This window comes from Zonotrichia albicollis, chromosome 11 (assembly GCF_047830755.1).
Source record: "Zonotrichia albicollis isolate bZonAlb1 chromosome 11, bZonAlb1.hap1, whole genome shotgun sequence".
NCBI lineage: Eukaryota > Metazoa > Chordata > Aves > Passeriformes > Passerellidae > Zonotrichia > Zonotrichia albicollis.
The window spans coordinates 18,620,120-18,633,115 of record NC_133829.1 but is presented as its reverse complement, the minus strand read 5'-3'; the positions used below and the strand labels follow the sequence as shown (position 1 = coordinate 18,633,115).

Genomic DNA, 12,996 nt, shown 5'->3' with positions numbered 1-12,996 from the left:
TGAAGGTACACGTTGGATATCAGGAAGAAATTTTTCACTGCAAGAATAAAGTGCTGGAATGCTCTCCCCAGGGAGGTGGTAGAATCACCATCTCTGGGTGTGTTTAAAAACAGACTGGCCATGGCACTGGGTGCTGTAGTCTAGGTGAAGTGTAGGGCATGGGTTGGACTCTATGATGTTAGAGGTCTCTTCCAACCTCATTATTCTGTGATTCTGTTTTGTGTCTTCTCACAGAGCAGGAAACAAAAAAAACACAGCCCTTGACTTAGGATAAACCTAACTTAGCAAAAAGCAAAAACACCAGTGTGTTATCAATGTTATTCACATTCTGAATCCAAAACACAGCACTGCAGCAGCTGCTGAGAGGACATTAACTGTTCCATCTGAAACTAGGACATCCATCCTTTACACCTCTGCAGTCTGGGTGTGCTTGTGAGGTTGTGGCTGTGCCTGTCCTGGCTGTGCTCTCGCCTGATTTGTTTTGTGTCTTTTTTCATTGGCAGAGCAGGAGACACACACACAAAAAAAAGGTCCTTGATTTAGGATAAACATAACTTAGCAAAAAGCAAAACATCAGTGTGTTATCAATGTTATTCTCATTCTGAATCCAAAACACAGCACTGGAGCAGCTACTGAGAAGAAATTAACTCTGTTCCATCTGAAACTAGGACATGCATCCCTGGAAGTGCTCAAGGCCAGGCTGAACAGGGCTTGGAGCCACCTGGTGTCATGGAAGGTGTCCCTGCCCAGGGCAGGGAGTGGATGGGATGAGTTTAGAAGTCCCTTTTAACCCAAAACATTGTGACTGTGAACTGTGTCTTACTTACAGCAGAAATGAAAGTGGATGTAGCTGGAGCCTGGCATGGTTTTCTGCATGACAGGACACATTTGAAATGGGAAATGATTACTAACTGGATTTAAGGGAGGTTTCTGAGAGCAGACATTATTTTGTGGTGTCTTTGAGCTGAAAAGCTCTTGTATTGAATTCATGTTGCAGCTGGATGTCTCAGGATTGATACTTACAGCAAAAAAGATTGCAGATCTTAATCCTGTAAATCTCCTTAAGGCTTGAATTTATATTTATGTCAGTTGTAATGGGCTGAGGATGTATGCCTTTATGAGAAGGGCACAGATTATTTCCTTCTATGCCCCTGCAAATGTCCAAACATTTCTCATGAGCTGAGAGGGGTGGAGAAGGCTCCCAAGGTTCTGGATGTGGTACAATCTTTTCTCCAAGTCAACTGCTTGCTCTAATAAGATGTTACTTTTCCCTATGAGCCTTCTCTCCTTTTCATGTTTAGATCACCTGAGCTGCAGCACAGCCCTTAACACATGATGGTTTGCTTGGGAGACTGGCTGATCTTTTGAGTTTCATTAGAGTTCTCTTTTTCTCTTGGTTGCCATTAAATACTCTGAGAATTCAAACAAGCAGGGCAATTTCTGCTCTTGGAGATGTTCTTTTAAGATGTCTGCAACTTCAGGAAGCTCTGCTGTGTGGTTTGGTCTGAATCACACTGAGGTTTTCAAGGGCTTTTTCTTTCAACTGTGAAGACAAGAGGCACATAACAAACTAATTTTGAGTTTAATTATATACAGATAAGGTTTTTTAATGTGGGATCTGATTTGAGGAGACCCAGCCCACAACAAAGAATTAATTCCATCACATATTAAATGGCTGTGACACTGGGGCTATTTGAAAATGAGTTAATCTGGGGAGGAGGAAAGCTGGAGCAAAAAATGTTTTCCCTGAGATGGAAAAAGGGGTATGGAGGAGATGTCAGAAAATTAACTTGGGTTTGGTGCAGTTCTTGGGACTTCAGTGGTACCTGAGAATCCAGCAAGGAGAGCTTCCATCTTTCTAGAGATATCTTGAGCAGATACCTGCTCTCTGTTCCAGGGACATTAATGAAACTGTAAATGAAGGCAAAGCTCACAAATTATACTTAAAGATTTTTTAGCTTTACCCAGCTTCTCTAAAAGCTGAATTTCTTTAACTTCTCCTCTAATTCACATCTACTGAAGCTCATTTCTGAAAGCTGAGTCCACCAGACAGGTCAATGTGTGGCTGTGCCATCCTTGTTATCCTGCCTGTCTCTGCTGCAGGGCTGATGTCACTGACATTGTTGAAAACAGAAGAGATAAATTCTGGTTGCAGAACCATATCTAGATAATCTGTGGCATCTGCCCTGTAGTCACAGAGTGACTTAATTCTTTTCTTTCACCTTTCTTACTTGCAGAGCTGAAAAGCTGAGGAATTCTTTAAATCCCTCCTGGGATCAGCTTGACTTTAGCTGCTTCTCTTCATGTCCCTATTTTTCTTGAATTTCTGGAGCACAGGTTTGGCTTTGTGATAAGTCCTTATTCTGTCTCCTTTTCTGCTCATAACCCTATGCTTTCAATTACATTTGGGCTATGGTTGTTTTATTTGGAGTTGAGTCAGGGCTAGTGATTGCACTGAAAATGAGAATGGTCTTCCACAGTTAAAAATGAAACTTTACAAGATTGTCCTTAATGCTCCTTTCTTCTTGGCTCTAAGTATCACCTTCCCCATTTTTTTCCAAGCTCCTTCCAGGTGTCCCCACAAATTTGGGACTCATTTTTCTGCTTGGTGCCATTTGGAGAATTGAGGGGCTGGAAGGTGATGGCATAAGAAGCGATCTGAGGGTTAAGACAACATCTTGTAGCTGTTATCTCCTCTCACAGGATGCTTTCCAAGACTTCCAGCCAACCTTCCCTGCCCTGAGGGATCCAGCAGCACTGGGGATGATAGCAGGATTTGCAATTTGCAGGAATTACATGGCAAGCCCCTTGACATCCTCCATCCACTTTGTTCAGCTAATTAGTTTATGAGACCTTGTCCTTCTGGCACTGGGATTCTTAATTACAACGTGGCTGTTGTTTAGACTTCCATTTAGTGTAAATTAAATTAACCTGTGATCCTTTGACCCTGAGTTACTTGTTTCATTCCTTATTCTTAATGAAGTACTTCCCAAAATCAAGCATCAGGCAGAACCATCTCTTTTTAATTCAGGGAGTATTTGTGGAAAAAGCCCCTTGGATATTCCTTACGGCCAGGATTGGTATTTGTTCTTCCATTTATACTTTGGGGATTCATTCTTCCATAATAACCTGGTTCCTGGCGTTACTGTGTTAGAAAGTCTCTCTCCCCCTCTCATATGTTGAGGATCAGGCTTGAAGGCAGAACTACCCCAGCAGAATGTTTTCATGCTTCCCCAAAGGTCACACCAGCTTCTGTCACTGCTTCCCTCTTGAAATTTAAGAAAACAGCAATTCTGTGTTTTCTTAAAAGTGTGGGGGAGAGGGTTTGGCTCCTTCAGGCTGGCTTCTGCCTAATGATCTTTTGAAGTGCAACTTCAAAGCCTGGGCTTGTTTCCTAAACGCTTCTGGGAGGCTGGTTTGGAGGGAAGGATATTCCAGCAGCTTGTTTGTTTATGATAGGGGCTTGGAGCTGTGCCAGGGCACCATAGCTGGGGTCCATCTGTGCCAGCAGCACTGAGCACACTCCCCCAGCAGCACTGTGGGCAGACACAGCCTCAGGGGAAGGAGGGAAAGGGAGGGAAAACCCGTTCATGAGGTGAGGAGGTCATCCCTTGTGCATCTCTCACATCCCACCTGTGCAGGGTTGGCCCTTGCATTGCCAGGCTGGGCTCCCCTGCTCTAACAGCTGGACATGCAGTGCTGGCTTAAGCAGGTTCCACTGGTGTCCTTCTGATGGAATATCCTTGGGAGAGGCTGTTCTGGTGCCACATCAGCAGAGGGGCACCAAACTCTGTGGCTGGTACTGGGGACAGGTGGCTGCATCCTCACATGCCCTTCTGAGTTGGAGTGTGGCATCTCAGAGCACAGCAGGCAGATGTGGGGAGTGTCAAAGGGAAATGAAGTGAGGCTGCTGGTTGTTGCCATCTTGTGGGAATGTGAGGCAGGACCTGTCACAGGTGTGTGTGTCTGGAGGAGAGGCCATCTGGGAACAGCAGGGTGGCCCTGCTCTCCTCTTGGCCTTCTTTTCAGCTGCTGAGAAGATCCTTTTCTGCTTCTCCCTCTCTCTTCTCTGAGCACTCAGACAGCCTTTCCAGACAAGCACTTTATAGGCAGCACCTATATCTTAAAGATTTTATTGAGCTTTATCAGTTCCTTGGGTGTTTCTAGTGCAGTTCTCAGTATCTTAGCTGTGGTGATTTTCTGGAGCTCAGTGCTGAAGATTCCTGACTGAATATTCTTGCTGTGGTGATTTTCTGGAGCTCAATGCTGAAGATTCCTGACTGAACATTCTTTCTCTTTATTTTGTACTGGGTATTTGTGCTGCTTTTTGCCACAGGGAGATCTCATCAGGTACTTTAGTCTTTCACTTGTGCCCTGTGCTGGAATTGGCTTTCACAGGTACAGGGCTGGCATTCTGTTCAACCACATCTTCATTCTTTATTGGGTTGTTTTAGTCTCTGAAGGTTTCTTTTATAGATCTTGTTGGTAACATTTAGCTGTGAGTTCTGCCCAGAATTTCTGTTTTGTATTCCTCTTTGACTCTTCCACATTAACACAGAAGAGATTGAACTGATTGAATCAAGGACCCACCACAGCCTGGTCCTCCTCCCATCTGTGCCATTCTGTGGGTGTGATGGGAGTGGTGCTGTGGCTGTAACTCAGCTCTTTGTCCTGCCTCCCCCAGGTGCATCCACTGTGGAGTTGTCTTCATGACCCTGGCCATGCTCAAAGTGCACATCCACGAGAAACACTGCGAAGTCTTCCACAAGTGTTCTTTTTGCCCCAAGGCCTTCAAGTCTGCTGACACCACCATGGCTCACGTGGCCAGCCAGCACCCAGCAGAGCCTCACAAGACTACTCAGTAAGTGTTTTTGGTTTTATCTCTTCTCCTTTGCTGGATGGATCCAGGATTCCCCCTTTCCCTCACAGTTTTTTATCTAGTTTTGTTTTTTATCCTTGTGTAAGATGAGCTGTTGCTTTGTCTGCTAGCAGGGGTCTGTTCCAAAGCAGAGCATGCCTTGGTACAAACACAGTCTCCTGGGCAGGAGGAGAGGGCTTTGGACAAGCAAGAGCTAAACATTCATAAAAGGAATTTAATTGTCACCTCTTTGTCCAGCAGGACCCTCAGTGGCACCTCTTGGTACATGTCCCCAGGGAATCTGGCACTTTATGGAAGAGCAGAGTTATCCCAGGCAGTGTTACCCCCAAAAATCACTAGAGAGAAGTCTCCTGATTTTTCCACCCTGTAGCTATTCCCTCCAAGGCTTGAGCTAGTGCCAAAAATCTGTGCTTTAAGTGAGGAACTATGGAAAGGTGGGATTGAAAGCAGTGTGTAGCTCTGGCTGGTTTGCTTTGTGTTTGCTCCCATCTGTCTGTGCTCATACACACAGGGTTATGCATATGCATAGAAGTAAACTTATTTTTAGCAAGCTGTGGTATGTGCCTGAGGCATTTTGATGTTCTTCCCAGTTGAGTTACTGGTGCAGTTGCCCACGTGGGTGTGTGTTGACAATACATGGAGAGCACAGCTCTCCTCAGAAGTCCATCCCTTTCTGGAGTTGCTGGGATAACTTTTTACATTGTTTTCTCGAGGCTGAGAGACTGAATTTACTTTCTTTAATTGTTTAAGGGTGATCTACAAATGCTCTTGTGAGATGGTCTTTAACAAGAAGAAGCTGCTCCAGGAGCACTTCCAGCAGAACCCCAGCAAGTTGTTAGTGGGAGTGTTTAAGTGCCCACAGTGTCAGCTGGTGTACATGCAGAAGCAGCAGCTAATGCAGCATGTCAAGGTAGGTGACTCTCTCCCTTACTGGTGCAAAATCTCATCTTTTGAGTTCACAGAGAATGTACATCAACCATGTGGGGCAAGTGGTTCAAGAAGTGGAAGATTCTTGAGGAATGTCTCGGTGGAAAATACAGACTGCAATAATTTACAGGATGTGGAAATGTCATAGTGGAATAGTTTGTGTTAGTTGGTCTTAATGCTGGCAGTTCCTCTCATCTAGATGCATTTTATGACAAAAATTTGTTTATACAGGTAAAGCTCTTTGATTTTAAACTCTTGTATGTTCATAGAAGCACAGAATCACTGACTGGTTTGGGTTGGAAGGCACCTTAAAGGCCATCTCATTCTGCCCCTGCAGGGACACCTTCCACTGTCCCAGCTTGCTCTGGGTGCTGTCCCTTGTGTCCTTGAACACTTCCAGGGATGGGGAGTCCCCAGCCTCCTAAAGAAAGTAATTAAATTCATGTGGCAGCTTTTTCTTTGGTTGGGAGACAGGAACAATTATTCTCTGCCCACAGTGTTACTGAATTTATATAGTGAAAGTTGGATCTGCCATTTTGGGTGCTCCCCTGGAGAGCTTTGGTCCCTTTGCAGCAGCCTCAGAGGAGGTTATGTGGCATTTAACAGCCCAATTCCTGCTGCTCTGAACCACACCAGGCTGCAGGAGGGGACTGAGGGAGGCAGAAATTACTGCCCTGGAGGTACCAGCCTTACAGGTCTGATCATCCCATAAATGTAAAGGGGTCACATTTTTCTGTTATCTTACTCAGGATGTTTTTATGTTCAGTGCCCAACAACACCTCACAAAAATCATCTCAGAAGATTTCTCTGTAGCATTCTGAAGAAAGAGCTTGCCCTTTGATGAGGGAAAAATTATTTTTTTTTAATCAGTGACTTTATTTTGTTTATACTAACACTGAGAAAGCTAGAAGATTTTTTAGCTCATTCCTGAAAGCAAAACCCATTCAAAACTCTTTCCTTGCTCTCTCCCCCATATATTTAATTTTCAAATCTGGAAGTACTTTGCATGCAGTAATGAATTACAATTTGAAGCCCTCCTGTGAAGCTGATGATTGCTAATCTTGGTGCATTATAGCTAGGAAAATAGAGTTGAGATTAAGGCTAGGACCTTCAAAGAGGTGTTCATCCCCAGTGCTAAAAAACTGGGGCTGAGATATTTCCCTTGTGGTTCATTGTCAGATGCCAGCCCAGGGGCCTGCCTGCAGCAGTCTGTGCATCAGCACCCCGAGATCTTCACCACAAAACTTTGTCTCAACCTCTGAGGTGACTGAAGGCTTTTTGGCTGTGGCAGGGGAGTAATTGCACTCCCTCTGAGATCACCCTCATGTGGTAGAGTTTTTAGGAGGTGCTGTCTGGTGTGTGCCTACATGCAAAATAAAGAATCCACGTGCCTCCTCATCTTCCTCAGGTTTAGAGCTTTGCAGAGCAGGAGTTACTCTGCTTCCTGGTGTTGATTCTGCAGAGAAATCACTTCATTTTTCCATGCTCCTCATTTGTGGTGTAACAGTGGAGTAATGGGCACTGAAACCCTCCAGAGATTTCCAGCTGGGGAGGAAGGTGATGTGTCTGTGTTCCTGAGGAGCTGGCAGTGCTGTGGCTTCTGTGGGCATCAGCTGGGCCAGGTGCAAAGTACACACAGAATTCTCAGCTGAGCCCTTTGTTTAGAGGTTTGTTTGGTGTCTAACCCACAGAAAGATTTCCAAATGCCTGGGGCTTTCATGTGTTGAGACTTTACCCGTTATTAATTACTGTGCACAATTAAACCTCTAAATTAGCCTTTTGTGTGGATGAACTGTTGTTGTTCCTGGGGGAGTTTCTTGAGGTTTCTTTGGTATGTTGTTCTTTTACTTGCTTTTGCTTTCCCACAGCTCTTCATTTTTAGATTATTTTCCTTATGTTCAATTTTCTTTGTTAAAATAACTTTTTGGGGGACTTTTGGATTTTGGCCTGTTGAGTAACCAAAGAGCCTGGGGCCATTCCTTATAAGGCTGGTTCCTGGCTTTATGCTTGGTCTTATATGTCAGGAGCAAAGTTTTGAACCATGAAAAATGTAAATATCAATAGATGGAGTGGAATTGAAGGAAATAGACTTGGAGAAACTTAACATTTTCTCCTTCCATCCCTTGAGCAAAAATGAAGCAGCTTTGGAGCAACATTTCATTCAGAGCTTACCAAAGCTCTGTGTTTTTAGAGCTTAGCCTCTTGAAATAACGACAATTGAAATTTCTCTTCCATTACATGTTCCCTGTTTAACCAGAGTTCCCAGGGCTCATCCAAAATGCTGAACAGGCAGCAGCAAGGAGTGGCTGTTGTCATGCAGGAAACAGAAATAGAAGTTTATTTTTTTTTTTGGGAAGATCTCTCGTCAGGGAAAGCACTGCAGCAGCTTCTAGGAGAAATGGAAAACATACAGGAGCAGGACAACAACACTTGTTTGGCCAGTGGGGATTTAAATAATGTGTTTAAATAGTGAATGGTATTTATTTATAAATAAAGGTGTGGAATACAAATTACATGTAAATGTTACCTGCATTTCCACTATTCCTGTTACACAGGGTGTTCATGGAGTCCCCCGCAATCCTGAGGAGCTCTCAAACTTCCGGCAGAAATCTGAGAAGGCTTCGAGGAACCAGGTTCACACCTCACCAAAGGAGCTTTTGGTAGCCAATGGGACTTCCCCCTCTCCTCTGACCAGGAAAGACATGAGGGTGGAAGGACATAACCCTGAATCCAAGTCCAGGCTGAGAAGAACTGGTTGGACTTGCAAGGAATGTTCACAGTGGATCCCTGATCGGGAAACCTACGTGTCCCACATGAAGAGAAATCATGGAAGGGTAAGACTGGAATGAAATACTTGAGCTAGGGAGATGGAGAAGAGCACCAGTCTCCTGCATTCCAGGCCCCTTTGCAGAGCTGTCATTACAAGAACTGCAAATCTCAATTTTTGTGTGTTTCATCCAGCTCAAGCCTTGACCTACTTTTGTCAAGCTAATCCTTGTTGCTGGCAGAACATGGGCCAAGATGCTGTGTGCAGCCAGATTTCTCAGTACTTTGGCATCAGGATTTCTTGCTTGATATCCTGAGTCACCCAGCCATGAATGGGAATCTGGATCATTGTATTTGAGTCCTTCTAGCTTGATTTGGGGAGGGCTGGGTTGTCTCACTTGATGATGCCCTCACTTCAAGAGAAGGAGATGAGGGCAGGCTGAGTGCTGGATTTTCCCATTTGAATGTCACAGAAGTAGGGAATTGGACAAATATTTCAGTTTAATACATAGATGTATTCTATGTATTTAATTAAATACATAGAATTATGTACTAAACAAGCCTAAGAAGATTTTAACTGGAATGTACATGCAGGTTATATAAAGGGCTGTAGAAAAATTTGGAGGAGGCTGGTTAAAGGACAGACTTTCTTAGGGGAATGTGGATATCATACATCCAAATGCATGATAACAGAATAGGGATAACAGAAAGGCCCATGTGATGCTGTTTAGCATTTTGCCCTTTTCTTGTTCTGAATTACAGGAGTGAGAAGGGTAAGTGGACTTGTACTTAACTGGGGTCCTGCTGCCTTCTGAGGCTGAAGGGATCTTCCACTGAGGGAATTCTGCATGGGGTCCAGTAGTGAATATATGTAATTCCTAATAAAAACATCAATAAAATCAATGCTTTAGGTAGTCCTGCTTTTATAAAATCACTGCTGGTATTACCCAACTGTAGGGCTGAATCTAAGTGAGATCTCAAAGCCTCTGTGATCTCCATCGCAGAATTACATCTTATTAAGGGATTTTTTTGCACGTGAGAGGTAATGTCCAGGTGAAGAGGAGGAGAATTAGAATCCAAGCAGTGCCTTCCATGTCCCTGCTGCTGAGAGGTGTTTCTCTTTGCCTGCAGTCCATGAAGAGATACCCCTGTCGGCAGTGCGAGCGCTCCTTCAACGCCTCCAACAGCCTGCGCAGGCACATCCGCAACAACCACGACACAGCAAAGAAGGTCTACACCTGCTGGTACGTACCCTGTGCCCCTGGGCAGCAGCACCCTCACCCTCTGGGTCTGGCAGTTGTAGTAACTCATGTCTGCTGCTCCTGTTTGCTCCTGACTGTGAGTTACTGAAGCAAAGTGAGGAGAAGAATGTGTTAAACACAAGAGATTTAGCGGCTAAAAAACTCCTTGCTTTTAACTGCACAGTGAATGTAGAAACTTAAGGGAAGGTGGGCTATTTAATAGAAATACATATTTGGAGGTACGAAACATAACTGATATACTAAAGTAACTAACTGTTATAAATCATAGGAGGGGCTCCGGGGCTACAGCCAACCATAACTCCCAGAGAAAAGAAAATTCTCGAAACCTGGGAGGAGAGAAGGAGTGATTGACTGAGCCCAAGGAGGAAACAACTTTCACTTTATAAGAGAAACCAGGGGAGGAGCAGTTTCATTTCTATAGCAACTTAACTGACAGGGTCCTGGGAAAGGAAGAAACTATTTAATACAGAAAATGGGGGGAGCAAACTAACAAACTTAAGAACACACTACAGCAAAGGTGTGGTTTGATATCTGCAGTGTGTCCTGGTTCAGGGCAAATTTTGGAGAGAATGCCCAAAGGGGGCTCCTCTAGGAAAGCAGATTGAATTGGTCCCTCCCCGCAACTGGTCCAGGAGAAAAATACATCCTTGGAGAAAAGTGATAAAACCTGTTTATTAAGCAATAAAACCTAAACAATAAAACCTCTTGCTGCTCCAAAAGAGATGACAAACTCAGAAACGCCCTCCCCAGGTTGCAGCTCAGCTCACTCAGGCTCTGATCAGTCCCTCAGTGCTGGAAATGTCACAGGCCAGGCCTGGCCTGGTGGGCCACAGGTGCAGCTGCCAGTGCTCTGCTGGTGTTCAGTCCAGAGCAGGTTGAACAGCTCCAAAGAAAAGGAAAAAAAACGACAGTCCAGGGAATTTTTTTGCCTCAGCAAGCTAACACTAACTAAAAGCAAAGGAGAGCTCTGTCCTGCTGTCTGTCTGTCCACAGACAACACAGTCCAGGAGCAGGATTGTGAGGAGTGAGTGCAGTGTCTGAAACAAACTGCTGCTTCTTCTCTCCCCCTTCACTCTTGGACCAAGTCTTAAAGGTGCAAAACTTACTATTCAGCATAAACAGAACAGAACTGGGGTAAAAGCATCATATAGTCAACCCAGGACAAGGTGGTAAATGAGATTAATGTTTTGCATAGTTGTGAAACAGCCAATAAAATATTGGGTCAGTCTTTCACTGCTTTGTGGTTGGTGTGGTCATGCAGCACTCTTGTGCCTTCTCTTTGGGTATGTAAAATCTTAATAATGAACCAGATCTTGTCACTGCTGTGGAAGGGCAGAACTGACTGCACAGAATTAATCTTGCTGGAATTGCTTGGGAAGTCACACCTCAAAGCTGGAAAATTGATCTGGAGACTTCAGACAAATTATGGAAATCAGTGGTGAATGAAGATCATTGCTGGTCCATGTATTTTAACTGTGGATACAATCTCAGTTCAGGACAAAGCCCAGTGCTTATGAATCTACCTTTATAACTGCTGCAGATAGAGTTGTTTGCTGAGTGACCGTGCAAAATTCCTTCCTGTCTCATTCTGAGACATCCTTTTGAAATAGGATGAAAGCATTTGGGTAAGAAAAGAAGTTTGCAGTGATGTAGGCTGGGGAATTTTTCTAATTTATCTAAAATTTTGGTTTAATGCAAGCATTTCTGATGTGTGTCACTTCACTGCACTCAAATTGCTAAAACCTCATACCAATATCTGAAGAGTCCAAGTACATTCCCCATGTACTATGTTTCTTTGAACTATCTAGTGAGCCACAGCAGCTTTTAGTAAATTGATACAGCACAGGCATTACCACTGGGAATACATTCCTGAGACATTTTTCCATCCAGGACTTCTAAACTTTCCTTTTCTTGTAACTGCTCTGACTTGGAACTTCTGGAGGAGATGAAATGTTGGCTCTTACTGTGTTTCATTCAGCTTTAAGTTTGTGGGTGATGGTCTTGGGTGTTCCACTCACCTGATCTGTGTAAATCTGTTTTCTCTGGGTCAGTTGTTTTTAAAGTGGAATGTTTCAGGATCAAAATGAGCATAAGATGTTTCTAGAAGAAGGATTTGTGTGGAAATTCCTGACAGCCTAGGATATGCCAGCCTGCTGTGCATTACCTTGTTGCTTTTCAGAACAACACACAGCTGTGCATCCACTGGTTCACCCAAGGGGCAGTGATCATGCCAGCAGAGAAAACACAGCTAGCAATCCAAGGGAATTGTGGTTGCATTTAATTCAGCAGCTTGTGCTTGCTCCTTCTCAAAATCTGTGGATGAAGTCTTAATTGGACAGTGGTTGTGCTCTCTTCATCATTGTAGGGCAGACTCATTGAAATCACAGCACTCTGCAGATGAAATCTCCTCCTTGAAATTCTCTGCCAGCATCTCCAAGAGCTGCTCCTTGTTTGGTTTGAGGTCTCTTGTTCTGTCTTCCATTTGATCCCTCTTACTTTATAAAGCACTGCTCTAAAACTCTTACCCTCCAGTCTCTGTATTCCTCCTTGGCTCTTTTCAGCACATCACATCTCCACTGCTCCTCCTTTCTTGTGGTTCTGGTGTCTCTTTTCCTTCTTCCTGTTTGGCATTTTGTGTCACTCTCACCTGTTACTCTCTTCAGGGATTTTGATGCCTTAACTTCATGTCACCCTCTTCTCCTGGGTTTCCATGTGAAATATGAATAAAATCTGTCATGGATCTGATTATTGACAATTTTTGTGACTCTTGCTTGTAGGTGACCTTCCTCTGGTTTCTAACATTCCCAGCTGTGATTTCCCCTTTTTCCCCCTGCCCTGCTTAGGTCTCTGGCTTTGGATAAATTTGTAGGGAGCAACCAGTGATGAAGGACTTACCTGAACACCCTCCTGCCATGCTTGTCACTGGAGTCATTCAGGTTAGGCAAGCATCTTTCCCTGCTCACATGAGAAGAATTCTAAATTAGGGCAAATTGCAAAATACTGTGATGTATTGTGTATTTTCTTTCATAATTCACTTGGTTATTGTTATCTTACTCTTCTTTTCCAAGTCTTGAGTACAAACTGTCTGAAACACTTGATTTTCAACATGTTTATTTTTGATAAATACCACTTAATAACCTCTCAGCTCTCCTCCACAAAGAA

At 43.9% G+C, this 12,996-nt stretch overlaps 1 protein-coding gene across 3 annotated transcripts in view; it reads left to right on the top strand.

Annotated features, from left to right (window-relative positions):
- ZNF592 (zinc finger protein 592) overlaps positions 1-12,996 on the top strand; it is a 40,763-nt gene that overhangs the window by 23,682 nt on the left and 4,085 nt on the right. For all 3 annotated transcript variants that reach the window (XM_074549707.1, XM_074549705.1, XM_074549706.1), the window contains exons 4-7: positions 4,685-4,861; positions 5,630-5,789; positions 8,362-8,640; positions 9,704-9,816. In XM_074549707.1, coding sequence (XP_074405808.1) covers positions 4,685-4,861; positions 5,630-5,789; positions 8,362-8,640; positions 9,704-9,816 — 729 coding nt within the window. The remainder of the gene's footprint in view (positions 1-4,684; positions 4,862-5,629; positions 5,790-8,361; positions 8,641-9,703; positions 9,817-12,996) is intronic.